The sequence below is a fragment of the Poeciliopsis prolifica genome, unplaced genomic scaffold, assembly GCF_027474105.1.
Source record: "Poeciliopsis prolifica strain line A6 unplaced genomic scaffold, Auburn_PproV2 SCAFFOLD074, whole genome shotgun sequence".
Lineage (NCBI taxonomy): Eukaryota > Metazoa > Chordata > Actinopteri > Cyprinodontiformes > Poeciliidae > Poeciliopsis > Poeciliopsis prolifica.
Window position 1 is genome coordinate 1058211 of NW_026562449.1, and position 25582 is coordinate 1083792.

The window sequence follows — 25582 nt, forward strand, 5'->3', positions numbered from 1 at the left end:
TTTTTTTTTTACCGAGTTTGTGTACTTTTGTAACATCTAATCTTACAAGCAATGGAAGTCATATGAGTTATAGGTACTGCAAAATTTAGGATGGTCAGATTGTGTAGAATTTGTTCATCTGTGGTACTGTCAATCAGTCAACCAGCCATATAACAGTATAAAATAAACCAGTTCGTTTTCTATTTGTGTTTGTAACTCAGAAAATAAATCAAGTTGAAATAAGTTTCACAATTTTGATCAGAAACTTTGACTCTTGCTGAACAATGAACGCGAGTAAAATCTGAGCAGGGAGCGCCCTCTGTTGGAGGTCTGCGTTGTCAACAACTAAGCCAATGGGATTTAAGGAACCAGTGCTTCCGGTTTTATAGCAGGTAGACACTGGGATGTTAATATTAGCAGCTACTTGACACACCATGATTTGACCAGCTGCCCATTCATATCCGCTGTTAGCAGAAACAGCGGCGACCACCTGCACCGGCGGACGTTTATAGGCGAGTCCAGGTTTGTTACATTTAAATATTGCCACTTTTATTTTTACGGTTAACCGTGCCCAAACATAAGTAGAATAATGTCGCGTCGTGATACTACGAAGCCAGTTTTAGGTTACAGTTTTCAGTTGTTTGGAAAAATTATTCTCGTGTTTGTTTGTAAACGAGGCTTGTCTTGACAGGGTTTTGACATACAGCTAGCTTGTTACAATGTAACTATCCTCCAGCACCGAGTGTACGTCACTTTTATGCGCAGCCAGATGAGGTGTCATACATTTTATAATTAGCGTTAACATACATTTGAGATACAGTTTAGCATAAAATGCATCCCACGTGTGCTGCACTGACAGCAGCGTGTAATTTTTCAAGTGTAGACTGAAATTTAAGGAAACCGACTTTTTATTTTTCAATTAATCTGATGACAAAAACAGGATAATCAAAATCACAAACACAGAATGAATTTATAACAAAACAATAGCGCCGAGTGTTATACAGCGGATAGAAATGAAAATCAATTCACAAAAATATTACAGAGTGCACATATCAACCTTAGTATTATTTTGTGTACATTGCTTAAAATGCGTTTAAAAAAATTAAGAGGGAAAATGTGAGATTTGCAAAATTTTGATTTATGTTTATAGTATTTTGCAAGTAATAAAATTAGTCTGATGTTATAAAATTCTTATTATTAGTAGAATAAGAATTTAAACAACACACTCGCAAGGGGTGAACAAAAAATGATCGATAAGTCATGAGCAGTATCAATAGATAATACTTCTAATAAGGGCTGCATGGTGTTGAAGTTGGTAGCACTGTTGCTTTGCAAAAACCTGGGTTCAAATCCCGGCCCGGGGTCTGGAATAACTTATACAGATCTTCTTTATAGAGTTTATGGAATACACAGTTCATGTCAATGTCCTTTTTGTACTCTAAAGAAAAAGCTGGTGGGAATAAAAACAGTGGATTATCTTGAAGAAGCAAACTTTAGTACTGCAGTTTAGTTATGTGACATTAGCAAAATGTAGGTGAGACATGTAAAGCAAGAGCCAGAGGCAGTCCTTCAACACACAACCCCAGCTACCCTGTACAGATTTGGTCTCAGAATAACAAAAATAATTGTCTCCAGGTCCGGGTGTAGCCATGCCTGTCTCCCTGCTGTGGGCAGTGGACGTGTACGGGCGTGTCTACAGCCTGTCCACTGTGGGACAGCAATGGGAGCATTGCCGCAATGCCCACATGGAGTTCAAGCGGGTGACAGCAGCTCAGCAGTGCTGCTGGGGCATTGCCTGTGACAACAGCATCTACCTGAACGTCCATGCGTCTGACCTGCCTGTACGCTACCAAGAGGACACGTACGAAAATCAGGTTAGGCTCTTTTAATTATTGTCTCATTGCAACATGTGAGAATTAGCTTGACAGGGACTGTCAAGAGAAGTGGGACCAAAAGTCCAAATGGAAAGGAGATAAAAAGAGAGGAGAAACAGAAGGATGAAGAGAATACAAGAGCGCACCCTAGAGGTCTGTTTCTACACCTGCAGAAAGAGAGAGAGCAAGAGAGCGAAAACAGATAACCAAGAAACAGCGACAAGCAACACATGCAGTTACTCTACTGGTTGTTTATTGCAACAAGAAAGTCTCAAGTTTGAATTATGACCAGGGTTGTTTCTCCATGAAATTTGCATGTTCTTCCTTTGCTTGTGTTGTGTTTCTTCGTTCATCCAAAACAGTAAAATTTGCTCTAAAATTGACTCTTGTTATGAGAGTCTTCGTGCATTATTTATTCTGGGGGGAGAGATGAGATTATTTTACCTGTGACCATGAGATGACTGGTCACCAGTCTGAGGCATACCCAGCCATCCATCCATCCATCCATCCATCCATCCATCCATCCATCCATCCATCCATCCATCCATCCATCCATCCATCCATGCATGGCTGGCTGGCTGGCTGGCTGGCTGGCTGGCTGGCTGGCTGGCTGGCTGGCTGGATGGATGGATGGATGGCTGGCTGGCTGGCTGGCTGGCTGGCTGGCTGGCTGGCTGGCTGGCTGGATGGATGGATGGATGGATGGATGGATGGCTGGCTGGCTGGCTGGCTGGCTGGCTGGCTGGATGGATGGATGGATGGATGGATGGATGGCTGGCTGGCTGGCTGGCTGGCTGGCTGGATGGATGGATGGATGGATGGATGGATGGATGGATGGATGGAAAAATGAAATAATTTCTCCCTGTTTTTCTTTCAGAGATGGAATCCTGTTGACGGTTTCTCAGAGCGTCTGCTTCCAAGTGACCGCTGGCAGTGGAGTGACATCACAGGCCTGCAGCATCAACCCATAGCCAGCTTCCAGCTCCCTTCCAGCAGCTGGGAGTGGGAGGGAGACTGGTTTCTGGATGAAAACCTCGACGGAGAGCCAACAGAAAAAGAGGTAGTGTTTTGGTGAATTCATTTTCCGCTTTGCTCTTGCATTCTTCTTGTATTAATAACTTCAGTGTTTGTGTTTGTAGGGGTGGACGTATGCCATGGATTTTCCTGCTGCTTACACCAAGGACAAGAAGTGGAACTCCTGTGTCCGTCGCAGGCGATGGCTCCGCTACAGGAGGTACAAAGCCATGGACACCTGGGCTAAGGTGTGTGTCACAATATCTCTACCAGTTATGTTCACATATAACGTAGTGAATAAGATGATCTCCCTCTTACAGGATACTTCTTTTTTTTTTTTTTTTTTTTGCTTCACTGACAATTAAAAGCTTCAGATCATCAAACAAGTTTTAATATTGAATAAAGACAACTTGAGTAAATCTAAAAATCTTACTTTTTCCTGGGGAAAAAGTAACTATGTGTCTTGAACAAACTGTAATTCAATTAACATTTTTAGAAGAGATCTCTAACAGTCCAGAAAGTCTGGAAAAGTTGTTTCAATGACTTTAGGACGCTTTTTTATTTACTCTGTGTCATTCTAATTGTGTCTTGACAGATCCCTTCACAGCAGATAACTCTACCGGATCCCTTTAGTGACATCAGCTGCGGAGGCTGGGAGATCAGTGAGGAGCCCAGGGGCCGGCTGTCTCTGTGGGCCGTGTCCCTGCAAGGAAAGGTACAGCTCACCTCAGTACACAACAGCAAGTCACGGTCCACCTTATTCTGCTGTTTATTTCCTGTTTAGCTTGTTTAATGCAAATCAGATAGTGGTTCTTTCCTGGAGTGTTTCTTTTTACACTTATATTCAAATAATATGCAGTTGACCAAAGAGCAAGTCTCTTAACTCTCACTATTATCTAACACTGTTTCTATTGCTATCCAGGTGTGGTTCAGAGAAGGAATCTCTCACCACAACCCTGAGGGTTCTTCTTGGGTGGAGGTGGCTCCCCCTGGAGAAGTGGTCCAGATCAGCTGTGGGCCCGGGGACCTGGTCTGGGCTGTGCTATGGGAGGGACACCTCATTGTCAGGGAGGGCATTAGTCGAGACTGCCCAATAGGTACACGCTGAACTGTGCGCATGTAGTGTTGAAGTGTGTGTTTTTTGTCTGAGAATTGCTTCCTGTGTGTTGTAGGTACTTCCTGGGCAGAGGTGGCGTCTCCGAGCCCTGACGTGGCCGCTATACATGTCGCTGTAGGAATGAATGTGGTCTGGGCTGTGACCAAAGATAATAAAGTAAGTCTGTATAGATGTATGTATTGGTGCTTTTCTTTACATTCTTAATTTCAATGTGTTCTCTGACAGTGTAATAATCATATTAACAAAAGTATGAATCTGTACACTTAGATATATGAGTTTTTCTAAATGTTTCCAATTGCCCAATGATGGTTGGTTATTTGAAGAAGCCCAAAATGTTTGATTCAGAGGAGAAAAGAGAGACTGTAGCCATCTGTTACCACTGTAAGAGAAAAAAAAATATCCTCGAGATTTACCCACCTGTACCTCATGCCTTCAGAACTTTAAATCATGTCAAGGTTTAGATAAGACTAAAATTATCTATACTTAGAAACTGAAACACCATCTGGTGTTGCAAAAAGGAAGTTGCATCTATAGACAGCTACAGTGAAATTTATTACAGTGAAGTCTTTAGGATTAGGATTGCAAGGTTAAAACAAACCTTTTAACTGATGAATGCATGCAAAGAATGATGGGAATATAATCAATGTTGAAGTAGTTTGTCGTCCTGCTGACCTAGGTGTGGTTTAGGCGAGGTGTGAACTCTCATAACCCCTGTGGTTCCGGATGGATCAACATGGTTGGAGAAATGATCATGATCAACGTGGGCCTGAACGACCAGGTGACACAATAAATCCAGACTCTCTATATTTAACTGGTAGAGAAATGTTAAATTCTTCTGTAGATGACAATGTCTGTTACTTTGTTCCTACACACAGTATAATAGAAATATGGAGAATGTTGTGTGATGTATATTCATCTCCTTTATTTGTTTTCAATTTATTAGTAAGTGTTTTGGAGTATTTTTCTGCCAAATAGAGGCTAAAGTTTTGCTCCATTGTTCTTTCTACTAAAGCTCTGAATGTCAGATTGTCATTTGGATTTAGGTCTGCACTTTGACTAGACCTCTCTAACACATGAATATGAATGAACATTAACCATTAATGTCACTCTTCTTTTATGTTTAGGATTGATCCCTGACCCGGTTTCATGATGCATTTGGTTCACCAACATCCTATAACAAACATCTGAAGCTTTTACAAAACTCTTACAAGCAAAGTCAGATTAAATGGGCTCAATATTTTTTATGCTGAATACAAATGCATGATTTTTTTTTTAAGGGCTAAAACCATGAGTTGTTTTATTTCCACTCCACAATTTCTGCCCTTTTTCTGTCAGTATATCACTTTTTGTTGGAAAAATTTGGACAATCTTGTGAGGCTCTTCCAAACTGTCATAACTCATGACCTGGCTCATCTCCTACTTCAGGTGTGGGCCATTGGCTGTGAGGACCGGGCGGTGTACTTCAGACAGGGTGTTACCTCCAGTGAGCTGAGCGGTAAAACCTGGAAGGTCATCAGCGTTCCTCGAGATGGGGAACGATCCCACTCCAGTGCCAGTGCAAACAGTCAACACAGGTAAAGGCATCCTGCAGGACTCAAACAAACATCTTTTTTGGAGTCCACAGACATGCATTCTAATATTCAAATGTCTGTAAAGAAGAGCTAATTCATAATTTAATTTCTTGAGTCTCTGTCGTTTCCACAGTGCAGGTTGTTTTTTCTCTGGTGAAGTGCGGGCTCCATCAGTAGTCAGCGATGCTGAATTAGACCTTGAACATCCACCAGCAGATGGAACCAAGAGCAATGCCATGTTCCCTTGCCCAGACTCCTTCATCGATACCCCTACAAACTCTTCATCAGAACCGTGCGTCAAGCCTCACATCCCCAAGGTCACAAGCGACAGCTTTATCTCTGAACTCGTCTCTGACCGAAAACCAACAAAGACATCTGGAGGTACTGAATTAGCCTCTGCCACCGTCCTGGAAGAGGTCGTCCCTGGTGAAGGAGAGACTGACGTTCTGTCCAGTAACAGTGCTGTTACCATTACTGGGTCTGGTGGTCCCCCCGACCCCCAGTGGAGTAACGTAGATCTGGAGGAGGCACAGATCCAACACAGCCAAACGGGAACAGTGGCAGACTCCGCTGACTCCTGCAGCCTGTCATCAGTGGCAACCTACAGCCTGGCCATGGAGGATCTGTATGCGGTGGACGAGCACCCTCTGTGGGCGTGGGTCAGCGGAGGAGGCTGCTCTGTGGACAGCCACTCTCAACTCAACTGGTTCAGCTGCTCTTTGAACACATGTAGGTTATGTTGTGAAATGACTCAATGGAAAATTTTCTGACAGCTAGAATTCTGAAATATCATATCTGATTCCAGTCAGATGTTTAAATACACACATCATGTGCCTTAATATCATATCAAATTTGGGCTTCTAATTATTTAAAGCTTTTGTTTTCAGGGGGATTGATAATACAATGCCCAAGTTCAGTGTTCCCCCTCCCCCAAACAGTCAAAATTATACATAAACACCCAGATATAGGACTGCAGCTAATGATTATTTGAACTTGATTGATCTATCGATTATTCTGGCGATTAATAGATTAACTAAATAAAAAAAGGCACGTTCTGTAGATTTTGTTGCCTCAAATGCAATAACAGGATTCCGTACGCGAACATTTGACCATTTCCTGCAATGGATCCTATTTCTTCTCTTACTTGTCTTTCACCAGCTATGCTTCAGTCAGTGCAGTCCATGAGTCTGTCCGTGTCTCCTGCTCAGACAGCTGCTTGGCGGAAACAAATCTTTGAGCAGCTTAGTGAAAGGTCCAAGAGAGAGATGGACAATTTCAGACATTACGAACAAGCCATTGAGCAGGTACATGCAATACACTCTGAAAAATGATAAGCTTTTAGATCATGAAGAGAACCTTTTCATTGACACGCATTCACAATTTGACTTGAACTCCTATCTTTGTTGGCAGTCGGTGTGGGTAAAGAAGGGAGCCATGCAGTGGTGGAGAGACTGGAAGCCGCACAAGTGGATCGATGTTCACTTTGCTCTGGAACAGTTTTCTGGAGCCGAGGGACACAAGGATGGGATCTTATTCATTTATTACAATTATTATGAGGAGAAGAAGGTGAGAATGTAAAGTTGGTCAAAGTTATTAAAAAAACACAATTTGCTCTCAACATGAGTTTGACTCATGCATTTATAATATATCTAATTTATACTCGCTATTGTCTATACATGTGTATAAGCTCCGGTTGCATTGCATAAATTCTCTGCTTTAATTTGTGTCTCTGTTTGTCTAAAGACTAGAGCCACAAAACTCCAAAGATGAATGTTTTCCTTTCTTCTACCTTTTCTCCTTCCTGTCTTTTTTCAGTACCTCCATGCCTTCATTAATGAAGTAACCATCCTGGTTCCTGTTCTCAACGACTCCAAGCACACGTTTGCCATCTACACTCCTGAACGTACCAAACAGAGGTGGCCAATAAGAGTGGCAGCTGGCACAGAGCTGGAGATGTATGATTGGGTGTGTAGAAGGAGATATCTACATCAAAAATGACACATTTTAGTCCCATGATTCCTGTTGGCACAACTTTGATAAGAAGACGAATATCTGCTCAAGTATTTTACCATGCTTTTTTTAATACCCTGTAAATAGTCACAAAATGATTTACTCATGTAAAGTAGTTTTGCTCTCTTTAAAATTCTTTCTGCTCTCCAGCTGGCTTTGTTGAGTGTATCCTGCTGTGACTCCAGAGGAATCCACGGTTCTCCGTCCAAACAAGCGATCTGGTCCATCACCTGTAAAGGGGACATCTTTGTCAGTGAGCCCTCCTCTGCCCTGGAAGCCATGCCTTACCCCACACCCTGTGATCAAATGTAAGAAAACCACCAAGAGCATTCACTATGAACTATGTTAAGGCCACAAGCCCCATTGTGTTTAATTAGGACATTATATGACCAACCAACAGTAGGTAGTCTAGGTTTGTGAGGTGGAGTAGAATAGAATATACTTTATTGATCCCTAAGGGGAAATTACTTGTATGCTGCTCCATTCAGAGTGTTAAAAATTGGTACATACAAATATAAACATAATCAATATAAAATTTATAAAAAAAAACATATATTTATATATGTGTGATTTTGTGATTTAAATATGACATAATATAAAATAAATAAATAAAATAACAAGAATGCACATGGAAATATAACAAAATATAAATAAATCTATGAATAAATGAATGCGTTAGTATTGCCCCTGTGACGTATTTAACTAAAACTGGTCTTCACAGAACAGTGTTGCTGTCTGAAAGCTATGACACATTCTGTGTGCAGTTTGCCACAGTCATTTAGGAAATACAGCAAATGTTCTAAGATGAGACCAGAGTTATATTTTTGCTTAACATCCTAAAACTTTATAGGGAAACTATTTCTTCCAGTGTCAGTCCATCAAACTTCAAACCTTTGTGGTAAGACTTGGTGTTCACTCTTTTCCAATCTGACTGAACTCTGGATAATTTACAAGGAATAGGCAAAAATTTTAATCTGTAAAAATAGAATGCAGGTAGAAAAGTGCCTTTTAAAAACTCTGCCTGTAATTGTATTTGGGGTATGTTTTTTTTTTAATTCATATTGTTTTTTAAAAAATATATATAAAACATAGATGAGTCCTCTTCCACTTCACATTTATTCCCTACTCTGTGTTGGTCTATGCTAATAAAATACAATGAAGTTTGAGAGTATAGCATAACATCGCTGTTCCAGAGGAACGAATACAAATGAAGACAAATGCAACTCCCAATACACTGGAGCATAAACAGCTGGGAGTCTTTCTGTTTTGTTGGTGCAGGTTCTGGCGGCAGGTAGGAGGCCACCTGCGGTTAGTGGAGTGCAACAGCCTGGGGATAGTGTGGGGCATCGGCTATGACCACACCGCCTGGGTCCACACCGGAGGCTATGGAGGAGGCTTCTTCCAGGGCTTGGCCAGCAGCACAGATAATATTTACACTCAGACTGACGTCAAGAGCGTTTACATCTATGAGAACCAGAGATGGAATCCTGTCACTGGCTACACCAACAGGTGTTTCACATGCAGATGTTTTCAACTTCTTTGTGTAAAGCAATCAGAAATTAAACACACTTAGGCTTATTGTGATTTGATCTATGTAATTATTATACTAAGCTCTTTCTGACCCATGTAAATTGGGCTTTCTTCATTTTAGAGGCCTTCCAACAGACCGCTACATGTGGAGTGATGCGTCAGGATTACACGAGTGCACTAAGACTGGTACAAAACCCCCTTCTCCTCAGTGGACATGGGTAATCTGAGCTCACCTCTAGTGTTTATTCTTGACTTTTGAGAGCATTTAATCCAACAGCTGCAGGTGCATGAAGTGTTTCACTTCTCTTTACCGTGTCCAGGTGTCTGACTGGGCTGTTGACTACAGCGTCTCCGGGGGAGCAGACAGAGAGGGCTGGCAATATGCTGCAGATTTTCCAGCGTACGTTTTCTTTAAGGCTACACTTTAAATGATTTTATCTTTCATTAGTTTTTTTTCTGTTCCTTATAATTCATCCACTCCCTCCATATTCTCTGGTAGGTCCTATCATGGCTTCAAAACCATAAAGGACTTTGTGCGGCGTAGGCGATGGGCCAGGTATTTACAGAAAGAGCAAACTAGTGATTAGTGAAATATTCTCTTAGTGGGTTAAATGGGTCATTGAGACTTGTTTGTATTTGTTTTGTTTGGAATATTTAAGATATTTTATAAACGATTTTTTTTAAACATATTTCTTAAAACTGACCGTGTCATGACAATATGGCTTGAAACAGGTAATCTGTGAAAAAGTGTGAAGGTCTCTGCCCTCTCCCAGTGTTAACTAGAAATAACCAGTCAGAGCCAGGAGGAGGGTCTAACTCTGTCAATCACACTGGTAAATGTGCTGTTCCCCATTGTCCTCTGCTGTGCTAAAGCTTCTTCCTGATAGCAGTCTGCCAGGAATGCTAAGACTAGTTAGCATTGCCAATGATAACAGTGTAGCAGCTTTTCTGGAACAGTGAGTTGCTTCTCTGTTTGCACAATGAGCAATGCATACATGAGAGAGATTGGCAGCGCTAAGCCCCTCCTCCTGACTCTCATTGGTTGTTTTTGTTGGGCAGTGGTGTTTTTCTTCAGACGGCATTAGCAGTATTTTCACAAATTGCCTGTCTCGTTTATATTGTCACAACATAGTAACAGTTTTGACAAATTTGTAAAAATGAAAGAAACATTTTAAAATAAAATCGACAATTTTGAGCTTTAACATAATCTTTCTGCTTATAGGAAGTGTAAATTGACAACAACAGGACCTTGGCAAGAAATTCCACCAATCCCACTGAGTGATGTCACGATCCTGCCTTGTGCTGCTCAGAGCAGCGTGGATACAGTTCCTGTGTGGGCCATCAGCAACAAAGGAGACGTCCTGTGTCGACTGGGAGTCACCTTGCTGACACCTGCTGTGAGTTACTAATGTGCCTAATGATACTCAATGCATCAGCCTGACACCTTATGGATATCCATAATAACCACTTCAGTGAGAGTTTTCTAACATAAAGGGTAATATTACTGTCAAAGGTTACTGTCTGCTCCCTAAACACCTTAATGAGACATTAATGGCATAAAGCCCTGGGACAAAATGACGGAACGTAGATTACAATATCCTGGTGGTCAAATGATATTTGGCTAATAGCAAGATGGCTCCAAAAATGATCAGTAATTTTGTCACTCATTATATAGAAGGTAAAATAACTATTAAACACATCACAAGTTTTCATTGTGAACATATTCTAAAGGTGCTATTGACATGAAATGTTCTCAAATAATCCATCCACAGAAAGAAACCAAAACAAGTATGTTCAACATTTAAGTTATGTATTATAATAGAAAAATGACAGAGTAAAAAAGTATTGAATACACAGAAAGGGAAGTGAAAAAAGTCATGAAGAACCAAGACACCAGCTGACATCCAGCTGTCTGTCTGTCTCGCTCTCTGTCTCTCTATCAAATTATGTTGTCTTGTCCTTCCACTTTACAATCATGCATTTCTTGGTCTGTCACAAAAAGTGCAGATGAAATACTTCTACTAGTTGTGGTAAAATGTGAAAAGGTTCATAGGGTGTGAATTATATTTTTGCTCAGTAGTAGTCGCTATGTCTTCCTGTCTGTATGTCAGGGAACCTCATGGCTTCATGTGGGGACAGACCAGCCCTTCAAGTCCATCTCTGTTGGGGCTGCCAGCCAGGTGTGGGGCGTGGCCCGGGACGGCTCTGCTTTCTACCGGGGGTCAGTCTCAGGACCGAACCCAGCAGGTCAGCAGGAGGATCTGAAACCGTCTGAAAACCATGAGCTGAACATCACAAAAAATGTCTCAGTTCTGTTAAAACACTTTAACATTGATATAAAATCAAGCCAATTAAAAGAAGCTAAATATTGCAACTTATGCTGCTTCTGATTAAAGGTAGCCTAGCGCTTAACAATCAAAGTGCTCTGTTTCCATCTGCAGGGGACTGTTGGTACCACATTCCTTCTCCGGCTAAGCAGAAGCTGAAGCAGGTGTCTGTAGGCAGGACGTCTGTTTACACTGTGGACGAAAATGGTAAGGACACTGCCTCTGGGTATAAGGTAAAACCTTCTGTACAACTTCACTGTACAGAGTGCCTTTTCTACATGTTCTCTGCTCATGTGTAGGTAACCTGTGGTACAGACAGGGAGTGACTCCCAGCTACCCTCAGGGCTCTTCCTGGGAGCACATCTCTAACAATGTCCGCAAAGTCTCTGTGGGTCCCCTGGATCAGGTGGGCTCAAGAATATTTCAGGCATTTTGTTTTGCACCAAAAAAAAAGATGATGAGAAAACTATTTGGGATGGAAAGATTTCTTTTTTACAAATAAGTTTGTTTTTTTATTTTTTTTGCTCTGTGTTTGGGGCTTGGATGAATATGTGTTTACATTTTCAGCTCTTAGCATGCACCTGTTTGTTGCTTCCTGGGTTGATTGAATTGCTTCATGTGTTTCTGTAGGTGTGGATCATAGCAGACAAGGTTCAGGGCAGCCACAGTCTGAGCTGCGGGACGGTGTGCCATCGACTCGGAGTCCAACCCATGGAACCCAAGGGACAATCATGGGACTATGGCATTGGGGTAAACTATTCAGGATGGGAGTCTGACACTAATGTCATAAACATCCAAACACTCCTAGGATATGAACCTATAATCGCTTCTTCCTTCTCTGTGTTCCCCCTCTGCAGGGCGGATGGGACCATATTACAGTGAGAGGAAACTCCATGGAGCCACCTCGGATCCATCTTCCCTCCATGACGGAGCCGTCTCGTTAAACTCCAGGATAACTTTGTAATACACTCACTTTTAAGAGACACTTTGGTTTTAGGTTTAAAGTTGTAGGCAAGTGTTATATTCAGATAAGCTGAGCCAGTCTAATATTTTACCAGATATTCAAGATCTTTAAATAAGTTTTTGTTTTCTGTGTGTTTTGTTCCTTGATAGTGGTGTTTGTATTTTGTTGCAAAGCTTGACTGATTTTTCTCAGTAGACCTAATTGTGAATTCTTTATTTTGTGTTTGTGTGTGTCAATTTCTGCAAGTCAGTTTAATGTGACAATAGAAAATGTTTCTTTTTTTATTTAATTAGGCCGCACAGTAATTGCCCATAAATTTTCTGTTGGATTTAGTTCTGAACTCTGGTCATTTTCCCAATGTGATATTATTATTGGGCCAAAACTGACTGGTATGTGAAGCTACTCTTGACAAAGACCTCTCTTAGCAAACCTAGAGCATGATGCTGCCACTATCAGTTTTAGCTTGGATATGATGTTCTGGATATTTCCTTCAGAAGAGATGTCTTCTTCTATGTTTTCTTGGAACAATATCCACATTTTTGTTTTTCTGTGGTTATTGAATGACTGCCATTGCTTTATGGTACTCAAATTAATACTTTAATTCAGTAAGATTCCATTCATCCTTTGGAACGTCCTTGCAAAACATGGATAAGAAATGACCGTTCCAAAGAAATCCACTTTGGAACAATAAAATTATTAGAGCTGAAACAGATTTATTATAATTAGCAGCAAATGTGAATTTAAGCCTTATCCATATTTATTTCACCAGGTTATTGCAAACATTTTGGAGTTTCTTTGACTCGTAGTATTTGTTTTTTACACAAATTGCAAAATATATGCATCAAATAATTTGAGGGAAAGGTTTTAAAAAGCCCATCAGAATTAATGTTTTGTTTGTCTCAACAAGCTGGCATTTTAACAGGGATGTGCAGACATTTGAGAGTTGTATATATTATAACAGGCTGGAAAAAAAGTCAAAGTTTGAATCATTTTTCTTGGGCTGCTTCTCTTTGAACTTTCTTTTTGTTGTTTTTACACCCTCTTAGCTGCACTGCGTTTCCAACTGGTTCTTCTATTTTGATAATCGGTTCAGGAACAGGAAGATTTGGTGACAAACTACAGATCCCAGCAAAGTTTATGAATTATAAGCAGCCATTTATCATCTTTTAAGCAGCAGAAAGCATGAAAAAACAAGATGGTAAGAGACACAAAACAGCCATGTGTCACAACCGCTTTCATTCAACTGTCAATGGAGCTAGCCACATTGAAATATTTTATTTTTGAGAAGTTGTTGTGGTGCGTGTGCAATATTTAGTATTATCAAAAGCAAAAAGGGCGATTAGTTGGAAAAAAAAGATGGTATTTGAAATGCTTGAACTAACCCTTCCTCTTTCTCAGGGGTGATTGCATCTGCATGTTGTTTACTTCCTTTAACCAGATGATGAGACAATGACTGAGCAGTTGTAAAGAAAAAACTATTTTGATTATTGTAAATAGAAATATAGCAAGCATTGGTAAAGTAAAGATAATGTATGGAGATGGATTTTCTGTTTCTAAGGACTGGGGTGATATATTAGGTTATATGCTTTAATAACTGGCGTAGCGACTTAAAGTCTGACTGCTGACTCATTAGTAAATGTTGATCGTGTGCTGATATGTAGCTGTTATCTGTAAATAGTAATCGTCTTGTGTAATATGATCAAGTTGTGCATCGACCAAAATGAAAAAAAGTTGGTGTCAATAAATAAATGGTTTTATTGATAGCAACTACTCAAATAGCTTTTTTCTTCTTTCCTAATTTTTTTTCAGAAACTTTGGCATAAATGGAAACAAAGGAGGAAAATAAAGAAAAACAAAACACACTTTAAAGCTGACCTTAGCCAATCTGATTATGATGCAGAAAATGCAAAGGCCTTCTCAGCTTAATCATAGTTGATTATCGGGGTCTCACAATCTTGTGCAACAAAAAACCTGTTGCTTGTTTTCTCTCTCCTTTCTGTGACAGTTGTGACCAGAAGCTTACACTCAGCAAGTTTCCTAACAAAACACACACATACACACAGGGAGATCACAAGATAGTAGAAAAAGAGAACAAAGTCATTTCAAACAGCAAAAAAAAAAAAAAAAAAAAAAAATGTTAGCAAAAGGGAGAGCCCTTCTTTACAAGTAGTTCACATTTTGCTCTGGTGACTACAGTCTTTTTCTCTGGCCACCTCAGTGTGTTCAAGCATGTTTTACAGGATTACAATGCATCACAAACATGTTCTCATCTCTTGAACAATTAATTCCACTTTTTCACTTCCAATCACAAGCTTCAATGTTTTATGAGAAAAAATGTGACAGACCAATGCAAAGTCAAAATGATGCATGGCTTTTTCAACCAGTTTTTTTTAGTAAAAAGCTGAAATGTGTGGTGTGCATTTGTATTAGGCCCATTTGAATCAGTAGTTTGTAGAACTACAATTTTGTTGCCATTATAGCTGCAGGTCTTTTCCGGCGTTTTTTTTACATATGAACTTAATGAAATTATTTCTCACCTTCATTTGCAAATGAGCTCAATGAGAGATTGAGCATTTATGAAAATTGTTTTTTAAGTCTAGGCCATGCTGTTGTTTCGCTGGCTGTAGGTTTGGGGTCACTATATTTTTAGAAGGGTGACCTTCACTCCAGGCTAAACTCTTTTTGAGGCCTTTACTTCCCACCAGCTCTGTTTAGCTTCCTTATTCCTTCCTAAGAAAAAAAAACCTTCCCACTGCATCATGCTGCAACAAGAGGTGATGAGCAGTACATTCTATTTTGTTCTTATCTGACTAGAGCAACTTCTTCCAGGTCTCCAATATGCAGGGGTGGAGCCAGACAATATTCGTAGGGGCGGCCCCTCATGGGGCAACAACTGAGCCACTTTAGAGACAACATTTATATTTTCCAACTAATTTACCAAAGAAGGAACATTTTTTCTAGAAGTAAATAAGTATACGCTTATATTTATAGATTTTTGCTGTATGAACTTATTTCACTACTGCCACCAACTGTTTTGAAAGGGAACAGCCGGGGTGACCCTTCACCTTTCACCACCCCCTGGCTCCGGCCAGACTTTTATGGCTTGTACCAAACTGGAAGCAGAACTTCTGTTTACTTTCTTTCAAAAAACACCTCCTGTGTTTCAAGGTCACCATGGTTCTGTTTTCTCATTAAAGAAACAGGATTATAACAAACTTCACTTCAAACTTCAGGTGGACTTGCTTTGGTAATCAGGTCATTTCTGAACATAACTGGGATTTGTTTTGGGGAATCAGAACAAAGGGATGTGAATAAATATTTACATGTCATTTATTTTCTGACAGCTTGGAGTTTAGACGTGAAAAAATGTGAAAAGGTTCAAGAGGTATGAAAACATTAGCGAGGCTCTGTGGGCCAGCAGTCAGTTGTTGTAGAGCGCCGCATCCAGCAGGGGGCTCTTGGTCCCAAACACTTTTACAGTCTCAGGCTGTTAACTTTCCTGGCCAAAGCTCTGCATGTGGGTGAGGTACTGGGTGAGGCCATCCTCCCCCTCTTCCTCCAGGTGCTGCTTGTAGCACTGCAGCAGCCTGGCAGCCCTGGCCCCTGAGGGCCCTGCCTCAGCAGGCAGGCAGGCTCCCGACAGGTCCAGGATGATGGTGGTCAAGGCTTTGATGTAGTTCTTGGCCAGAGTCAGAGTCTCGATCTTGGACAGCTTCTTGTCCATCTTCACGTGTGGGATGGCTTCGCGGAGCGCCTGGAAGGCGTTGTTGAGTTTGTGCATGCGCTGGCGTTCCCGCTCGTTGCTCTCCAGCCTCCGGATGCTGCGCTCCTTGGTGCTGGACCCGTACATCCTGCGCCGCCGCCCGCCTCCCCCGCCTGCTCCTCCTCCCTGACGGCGCCTGCCATCCTCGCTCCTCAGGGAGCCCCTCCAGGAGCCACCGATCCGGACCGAGGCCTCCGAGCCCTCCTGCTCGCTGGAGCCCGGCTCTGTGTCCGGTTCGTTCTCTGGCTCCGGGTCGGACCAGGGCCTTCTGGAGGGTCTCACTGCCTTCCCTTTGGACTTCATCCTGCTGCTTCCTCTCACCTCACAGTCTCCAATCAAGTCTCCCAACTTATAAAAGTCCTAGCTGCACAGACAGGAACCTTAAGACACAAAAGAAAAAGTGAGTTTAAGAATTTCACATGCAAAAGTGAAATTGTGACATTTCAGTTCTTGCCGTCCTATCTGGATCAGATCCCTAAACACCTGAGCATAGCTGATGGTCTTCTAAATTGGAGATAACTATTTTAAATAGAAATATTTTATTCTTAGTAAAATTTTGACATTTTGTTTTGAAACTTCTTCAAAGAGCAAACCATTGAAAATGGCCTTACCCTGTTGAGTCTCTTTATTTAGTCCAAGAATGTCAAGAGTAAAACCTGAACACATTTCATGTGATCCTTAATCAACACAAACTGTCTGACATTCTGTTCACGCATGACCAGCCAACTGAAGAAGTTGTTTTCATTTTGAATATATCAGCTCTTTTATGTCAAAGTCTTAAGCTGTGGAAAACATATTCAGTCACAGCCACTGCAAAAATAATTTGGAATATATTGTTAAAAAATATTTTACAACACAATACACCAAGCACAATCCCAGGCTTACGTTATTATTAATTTTGTTTTGTGTTCTAATTTTTCTTGCGATTTTACTGATATGCTGCATGCCAGACATTTATCAAGGCTTCTTCAAAAACATTTAAACATTATCGGCCTTGCGCCTTCAGATTTAGATTTTTTCCAAGAATATCAAAAGTTCCACTGTTTAGCTAACTACAATGCCTCTCATTGGGTTTCTTACTTGGTCACCGCATGTCTTCAGTGGTTCAGTAATTGCTCAGGACTTGCCCATTCCAATCACCACACTGTGTGGGAACCAGGACCAGGTGGCCTAATGGACAAGCTGTCTGACTTCGGCTCAGAAGATTGAGGGTTTGAGTCCCTTTGTGGTTGATTTTAAAGGACCAACCCAGTATTGAACTGCATGTCTCCTCATTACTCCTTGCCTCTTTCAGTAATATTCGTCAAGTAATAAAGGCCTTTGTTGAACGACAATCTTATGAAGAAATGTAGAGCTGACAATGTTATTATTCATCTAAGAATGAAATGACAAAGTGCTGTTGAGCAAGACACTTAGACGAAACCAAGGAGTCGTCAACTGACAGGCAGAATCTGGATGCTGTGCCAGTGAGTAGAAACTGGGTTTTGTTTGAAGAAGTTTGATGCAAACAAGGATTTTATTTCAGCTATGGATGCACTGAAATGAAAGTTCCACTGATAACAATATTGCATATATATCCTTGAACCAATATTAATATTACTGGTGAGGCTGATAACCAATACCAAATTGGTTATCAGCCTCCACTGACTTCATCGTTGCTTCCCTGTTTCAGTTGAGCTCCTCAAAATTCTGCACTACTTCACCATCACTGTCACATGACCAAACAAACACCACCTCCAGAAACAAATGGCAACAAGATGGAGGTAAATATCAGTTATTAATATTGGCCCTGTAGTATTCATCAGACTGATATGGATATGGAGTTAGTGCCAATATATCAAACATGTCTAATTTCTTCTAAACAAGGGGTGAGGGAGGAGGGTGAAAGTGGGGAGTTTGGTGAGGTGGATAAGAAGAGCTGGGTGTCATCGGTCAAGCATTGAATTTATGGGAAATATTGGTTAGTAATGAAAGAAGGCAAAACTTCGGGGCACAACCTGAACTAACAGAGGAAGAGAGGGGTCTGAAGGATTTGAACTTCTGGGACTGCCCCCAAAAACCAGGACTACATGATTAGTTAGGAAAACAGAAGATTTTCTAAAAATCATTAACTCTCATTTTTAAAACAGCCAAAAAAATGTTTTAACAAATCAAATCAGGTGCATAGTTACTGAAAACAGGAATTTCTTAATTAGTAAGTTGCTTTATTTATTTCTTTTAAATAGCCTAAATAAAACTCGTGACATTTTCAGATATTTTAATATTGAGGTCACTTTAAAAAACAACAACTATTGTGTGTTGAAATCGTGTAAAAGGTGCTAATTAACTGATCAGTTGGTTGGTTGAGCCCCTTGTCCAGGGGTCTTCGACTTCTGTCCTCGAGGGTCGGTGTCCTGCAGCTGCTAGATGTCTCCCTGGTCCAACACACCTGAGTCAAACGGCTGAATCACCTCCTCAATGTGCAGTCGGCTCCTCCACAGTCCTGCCAATCGCCTCATTATTTGTGTGTTGAAGTAGAGACACATCTGAACGTTCCAGCACGCCGGCCCTCGAGAACCAGAGCTGAAAGCCCCTGCCCTGCTCTGTTTACCCATTTTCAGTTTGAAAGTGCTGGGCCTGCTCCTGTCTCTGGTCTGACGGTGTGAAATCGCCATTTTATCCCTTCACATCTGAGATAATGTCAGCTTCAAGGTTGTGCTCTCGAAAACAAGGGAAGCAGCCAGCAGTGAGGTATTAAAAAAAATATATAGAGGTTTTGGCCTCTTGGGACCCAATGCTGGGTCCCTGAGAAAATCTAATTTTACACACAAACATTCATGTGTATTTAGAATGAGTTCAGCTGGAACATTTACGAGCAAAAATGGAACTTTTGTGAAATAGTTCAGTGAACATTAACCTTGCTTACATGGTTGATATATTTGAAGACATAATGTAACATTGTGCATGTCTTCTGAGTCACAATAACAAATTGTTCCACACTAGTGGAAATATATCACTTTGTTACTGTTTGATATTTCTTGTTATGCATTTTGTTTATTCACTTGTCTCTGAAACTCAACTGACAAACAACACAGAATATTCATAACGGCAGAAGAAAAACTTACCAGTCTCCAGATTTGTGTAAACTCACAGATTAAATAAAGAGAAAATGAGTCATAATGCAGACCGACTATTTTAAACATGAAGTAGTTTAACTCTGAGCTCTGAAAGCCTTGCAGAAAACTGTCACTGGGAGTTTTACATAGATTAGAGCGCTTAATAATAAAAGTTACACAGTGTGACCCTCCAGATATCTCTCCGTCACTGTGGAGCTTCTTATTTCCCTAACCTCAGTTTGCAATCACCGAACGGCCAAACCTCATGAAGCAACTCCAGCCAACGGCTCACAGAAAGGAAACAAACAAAACGGCCCTGAAGGTTAGAGAGAGAGAGAGAGAGAGAGAGAGAGAGACAGAGGGCTGAGGAGACTTACCGCTGAGCGTCTCCTCAAAATCACTCCGTTCATAAACCAGCAGCAGAAAGTCGCAAAGGAGCGGAGAGAAGCTGCGGAGCGTCACCGCGGCGCGGAGATAACTGCCACATGTGCGCTACCTGCAGCTGACTGATGTACACGTCGCGCTGCTCAGCCAATCAGAGAGCCAGCTCACTCAGCCCGGTCCGCCCGGGCAGCAGTTACCAGGCCGCTGACCCGACAGCGGCCTGGTAACTGCTGGCGGGTGTTAAAGCTGCTGGCGGGTGTTAAAGCTGCTGGCGGGTGTTAAAGCTGCTGGCGGGTGTTAAAGCTGCTGACCACCGCAGCGTTTATGTTTATTTACAAATGTGTCCGGATAATGAGAACACAACTGTGCGAAGAAGTTTTGATTTCCACAAATTCTAATGTCTCAAAAAGTCTTAAGGAGGAACAAAGGTTTGTATTTGTGTTTATGTTAGTTGATGACGTCACAAAAGATTGGAGAATTCAGCTGGCATTATTAGAATTTGTAAAGTGGAACTGTGATCTCGGTCATACTTCATTTATTTATGTATTTATTTATTAATTTATTTATTTATTACCTCCAGTTGTTCTAGGCTTTACTTTCATAAATGGGAGCTGATTAGCACCACAAAACTCAAATACCAGAACAACAACCTGAGTGCTTAAGGTGTTATAATGGAGGCTTCCTGGATGCAGAGCAGGACCAAAGAGCAGAGCAAGAAGCTGGATGTTTTCTGCTCTTGGTACTTTAACCATAATGCAGAAGCTAGACAAGGATCTGAAAAGAAGCATCAAAAGCAAATGAGGTGGATTAGCAGTGCTTGCCAATAACTCCTCCTTTCCCAAGATGCATCCTGTCATGAATGATGCACCTCTGCTACGACCAGAATGCTAACATTCCTGTTGCAATATGTAGTTTTCTGTGTGTGTGACCTTTACCAAGTCAGTAGATCTTTTAACTGCCTGGTGAATAGGATGCATTTGTCTTACTTGTTCTCTGTGATGTCAATTGGAATGATGAAGATGATGTATGACACAATGAAAAGGTTATTATGCTGCTTCAGCAACATCATTAAAGAATGCACATCATTAAAGAATGCACATGTACAGAGTTGATTAGATCACGATTAGTTAAGGTTGTACAACAATGCAGCAACAACAAACTCAGAAATCAATCATTAGAGGTTGTTCTGTAACTTCATATTCACTACTAAATAATGTAATTCGCCACTTTTTTGTTTTCCAGTAATCTCTGTGAAATGGGTATTTACTGTTGCATTCAGTGAACTTTTGACTTCACATGAACTTTTCAAGAGCTACAAACAAAACAATACACGTTTTTATTCCCGTTGAACTATTTACATGTAAGTAGAATATTATTAGAAATATTACACTTACATGACTTAAATGAACTCATATTGCTTTGAAACACACAACTGTACATGAAATCCTGCTGAAGCAGAGTTGAGCTCAGCTTTTCAGGGAGGCTTGTTGAGTACAGCAGTTAACATAATTTCCATTGTGGGTTTATCGCCTTCCACTGTTTCATTTGAATAGTCTTCCAGGCTCCACCTGCAGCCCAGAGGTAGAGCATTTGAAGCCATGACACAGTATTTGCCTTCCCTAACTTTTAGGACATAATCACTTCTGTAATAAATGTGTAATGCCAACTAAAACAAGCTCTTGAAAACCATTAGAAGTGTGAGCAAACATACCAAGTGATTAATTAAATGATTACCTATTTGAGGAATCACTCATCTAATCCCCTTCCTCTCAGGAATGTGTTTTCTGAGTTAATTGTCCATTGTCTTTTTTACCTGCTGGCAGCTGTTGGCAGTTGGGATTATTATCTCTGGTGTTGATAAAGCGCTGAAAAAACTGAAAAGTATCAGTTACGATTAAACCGTTAAACACACTCAGTTAAACTGAGCGTGTACTTAAACAACCTGATGACATCTTTATGGTGGCATCTGCAATAGCACATGGATAAAATTTAAAAACTATAAATAGGATAATAAAACAGCTAAGCTCATTTTCCATCCAGCACCTTCACTGTTTGGATTATTTGTTATTGGCATCCCAACTTTACTTTAGGGGAAGTCACCTTCTGATTGTCCACACCCCACCCAGTCTACGTATATGATGTCACAGTGTTTTCTTAGCAGATCCACCCATCAAACAACGCAGTTAAAAAGCAGATGACAAAAAGCTGGAGACTTTAAAACGGTTGTGAACCTATAAGTTTGATCACAATCACCGTAAGCATGAATGGCCTAAAAACCTGCCGTCTTTGCAGAGACATGATTCCAGGTTGAGAAGAATGGAAGTGCAGGAGGGCAGTAGTTGGAAGGCAGATTATAAATGATGACAAAATCCAAACTGAAAAAAGGGTGAGGAATCCTGAGGGCTGAAACATCAAGCTAGCACAGATAACCAGGAGCTAAGAGGACAATCTGACAGAGTTGATGAAAGCATGATGCTTTTATGGGTTTTATGAAACAAACCAACTGACATCTGAATGTTTTAGTTAAATTGGTTCAAGTGTGATGTGTTAGTCCTGCCATGTGGCTGGACACCATATGCTGTTCAACCAAACCTGTCATACCTACGACTTTTCATTGTCATGTATGTGTTGCCTCAAGTTTTATTATTATAAAAGACAGGTCAGATTAATGCAAGAAAGTTACGCTTGTGACTGAACCAGTCACTCCTCCCCCTATGACATAGTCATCATCTTCATCATCATCATCGTCATCAGCAGTCTTCTGAGGTGTTTTCAGCTCAACTCGACGCAGCAAACTGCCCACTGCCAGTTGCAAAGCAACGAATCCAAGAGAGGCATTTATTTTCCTTGATGTTGATTTAAATAAGCAACATAAATATATGTTGTAAATCCAGAGGCTGCCAGAGGTGAACAGTAATTCCAGTGACTTGCATGTATTTTATGAATGGAGAAAAACAGGACGAGTAAAATGAAGGCCGAGTTTGTGATTTCACAGCTGTGGGGCTCCCAGCTCTCAGAAGCAAACAGCAACTTTTGGCTTGGATGACCTTGAACAAACTGAGTGAACATGTGCATAAGTGTGGGCTGGATGACACGGGGTGCCAATATGTGTTCTACAACCAGTCAAGGTGTGGGAACATACACCTGTTTACACAGTAATGTTGGAGAGACCCATAGGACCTGCTACAAAGTCTTTACTAAATGGGAACTAGTTTCAGTTTCACCAGATTCTGAAGAATTCTGTGAGGTTCTCGTGTTTCTGTTCATGAAGAAATGAAGGAATATGTTTGTTTTCTGATGATCCCAAACTGGTCCTGCCAGGTTTCCTTCCCTCCTCAGTTACACCACATCTGGTCAACCAAACCTCACCCAACGTTGGACGATAGAAACATTATCTGTTGCTTTTTTTAGTTTGCTCAGTTTCTGCTTGCATCGGCTTACACTGTTTGTTTTGCAGCAGCAACTGATAAATTCTGAGCTGAAGAGCACACTTCAGCGATGAGGCAAGCTATTAGGCCTTTCACACAACTTTGCTGCTGAAACAAACTGGTTCTATCACTGTGACTGTCCTGGGATTCCTTCTGAAAGCTTGAATGTTTGATTCAACCTTCATAGTTTGGTCAGCAACTGGAAAGGCCCCAGATCCGTTATGTAACTACATCGTATTGAACTGTGTCACACGCTGTTTGCTCGTGTTATACTAATGGCAGTGAAAGCTGAATGCACTGTGCCACATCCCTACGTAGGATGTGATGTCATCAACTGTAAGTGCTTTGGAGCAAAGAGAGGGGAAAGCAGCAGCTGAAATCCCTGACTCATAAAAGGGGAGGGAGAAGTGGGGGGTGAGCGGGTGCAGGTGAAGGAACTGAGATCTGCATGATTACTCAGGTTTTCCGTTTGGTCAAGGCTGACCCTCTGTCAGAAAAACAACAGTGGATGTCACATGAGGCCATGGTGACAGTTGGGTGGCCCTTGGGTGAGGAGAGGTGGCTTTGACCACTGTGTCATCAAATTACCACAGAGCTCAAATTATATATATGTGTGTGTCTGTGTATGTGTGCGACACTCACACTTTGTGTCATAGCTCAAGGTCTGACTCGGTGACATAGGTGAGGAACAGGCAAGTTTGGGTCAGAGAGCAGCGCTCTGGCCTGGCCTGAGAAGTCCAGCTGTTAGTCGGCAGAGACACGGTGCCAGATCGTTGAACACACTCCAAAGCTGAGAAGTCATCTTCCCACTGCAACCCTGAAGCCGTGAACAACATTAGCAGTTAATAAATGTAATTTTGTGATTACTCGAAAGTTTCTTGAAGTGTTAAAGGGGCGGTATTATCTAAAATCAACTTTTTGAGCTTTACTTCATGTTATAATGTCATTCCCTCATTAAAAAACATACCTAGCGTATTGCTTTGATTCTTCCATTTTGAAATCTATTACAAGAAATCTATTCATCTCCCGTGGCAGTCACTCTGCTTGCAGAAGCAAGTCCTGTGACCAGGCATTGCCTTTTGCACAAAGCTCCTCCTCAGTGCTGCAGTCTCCAAGCTGAGCTTCTGCATTACACAGCATCTCTCCCCGGCAACACCTCCACCCTGCTCCTCCAGACTAGCGGCAGCAGCAATTAGCAAACACCTGTTAGAATTGTGCGTCTGCTGAGCTCATCATACGAGCTACATCGCCATGAAACGAAACGCTGGTAAAAATGTAATTATATGCTTGATAAAGGAGCTTTGTGGTGATGATGCGCTGAAGGCAGAGTGTCGCAAAGAGCAAATGTCAAAAATATTTAATTTCTCAACAAATCTGAAGACAATGACAGATTTTGCAAAGATGTTGGCTGACAGAGCGTGATTATGCAGTCATGTCAGTCATCTAGAAAATATGTGTTATAAGAAGTTCAGTGTAAGCCGATGTTTCTGGAGGAATGGGTCAATATTCCACCGAACGACTGTGAGAATATTTGACCAAAAACAGTCGTTTTAGAAAATAGTTGTTTCAAGTACTGATAGTAATGTTTGTAAACTTCTGAATATAAAGTGCTTATTATCCTTGAATTCTACAAATTTAATTGATTTCTGTGATCCTAACTGACCTGAGGCAGCAAAGGGTTTTTTAAAAAAAATCAAAATAAAGGTCATAAAGTTAGAAAAAAAACGTTGTGTCAAATTTCTGTTTTCAAATATGCATATGTATGTATGTATATCAATTTGGGCATAATTAGGATATGGTGTAAGTCTTACCATTGTCCTCTAATATAACATCAGACTGGATGCTGGGAAAATGGAATGGCAGAGAAGTGGAGGGTTCTGAAGGCAGCTTGAGAGTCGGTGTCTCCTAAGAATCAACAGTTGATTGTCAAAACATAGACAAAAAAAAAACAACAACAAAAAAAAAAAACAGGACAATTATGGTTGATTTTACAAGATAACCCCAGAATAGACGTGGAGGTTGTTCCTCTAATCCAAAGCTTTCACGCCTTTTTTAAAGGATCAGTGTCAAACCCTAAAGACTAAACTCAACTCCTGATATGTGTTGCAGGGCAACAGTCACCTCCACATGTTTTAAACACCATGACCAGTTTTCCATCTGTGTCACATGACCTGCTCTGTGGGCTGTGCTGACCAGACAGACGTCTCTCAGACAGCAGCTGAAATATTAAGCACTCATTTTATGATGTCCAACAAAAAGAGAGAAATGAAGAAATCTCTCCTCAATCCTCCCCTGAACCTCCAAACACAACAAACTAAAACTGTGCTGAAAAATGTTTCAATTGGTAATGAGTAATGTCAAAATAGTCAAAACATGCTAGCGTTGGTCGAGCACGTCAACGAACGTTCTCTACATCACCTTTGAGAAACAAGAAGCTCACACAAACTCCAGTTAGAACAGAAAACTGTTGTGTTAAAGACTTTTGCTAATTATTTATTTAAGAAAAATAAACTGGAGGACAAAGAA

General features: G+C 41.0%; 2 protein-coding genes across 7 annotated transcripts in view; one reads left to right on the top strand and one right to left on the bottom strand.

Annotated features, from left to right (window-relative positions):
- Positions 1–382: 382 nt before the first annotated feature.
- On the top strand, positions 383–14149 carry tecpr1a (tectonin beta-propeller repeat containing 1a). The gene is made up of 24 exons (XM_055021124.1): positions 383–501; positions 1615–1853; positions 2731–2913; positions 2993–3115; positions 3463–3582; positions 3790–3964; positions 4040–4140; positions 4661–4762; positions 5410–5558; positions 5689–6284; positions 6714–6859; positions 6966–7121; positions 7371–7520; positions 7716–7873; positions 8844–9074; positions 9217–9313; positions 9416–9495; positions 9595–9651; positions 10318–10492; positions 11207–11342; positions 11537–11629; positions 11722–11828; positions 12053–12172; positions 12280–14149. The coding sequence occupies exons 2-24, from the start codon at positions 1629–1631 to the stop codon at positions 12364–12366; spliced, it is 3567 nt and encodes a 1188-aa protein (XP_054877099.1). The 5' UTR covers positions 383–501; positions 1615–1628; the 3' UTR covers positions 12367–14149.
- The window catches only part of bhlha15 (basic helix-loop-helix family, member a15), a 168659-nt gene continuing 157198 nt past the window's right edge, over positions 14122–25582 (bottom strand). Inside the window, exons 5-7 of one of the 6 annotated variants that reach the window (XM_055021147.1) lie at positions 24868–24961; positions 23699–23873; positions 14122–16529 (exon numbers count right to left, since the gene is read on the bottom strand). In XM_055021147.1, coding sequence (XP_054877122.1) covers positions 15877–16452 — 576 coding nt within the window. In that variant the 5' untranslated portion in view covers positions 16453–16529; positions 23699–23873; positions 24868–24961 and the 3' untranslated portion in view covers positions 14122–15876. Of the gene's footprint in view, positions 16530–16760; positions 19218–19253; positions 19600–19621; positions 21202–23698; positions 23874–24867; positions 24962–25582 lie in introns of those variants that run through there. The other 5 variants (XM_055021150.1, XM_055021146.1, XM_055021149.1 and 2 more) reach the window with 5 other exon arrangements.

Bases quoted from the DNA above. Each gene is read 5' to 3' on its own strand.
- tecpr1a (XM_055021124.1), top strand. From the start codon at position 1,629: ATGCCTGTCTCCCTGCTGTGGGCAGTGGACGTGTACGGGCGTGTCTAC. The intron at 7,521-7,715 runs GTGTGTAGAAGG...TCTGCTCTCCAG, and splicing joins AGCTGGAGATGTATGATTGG to CTGGCTTTGTTGAGTGTATC. The intron at 11,630-11,721 runs GTAAGGACACTG...GCTCATGTGTAG, and splicing joins TTACACTGTGGACGAAAATG to GTAACCTGTGGTACAGACAG.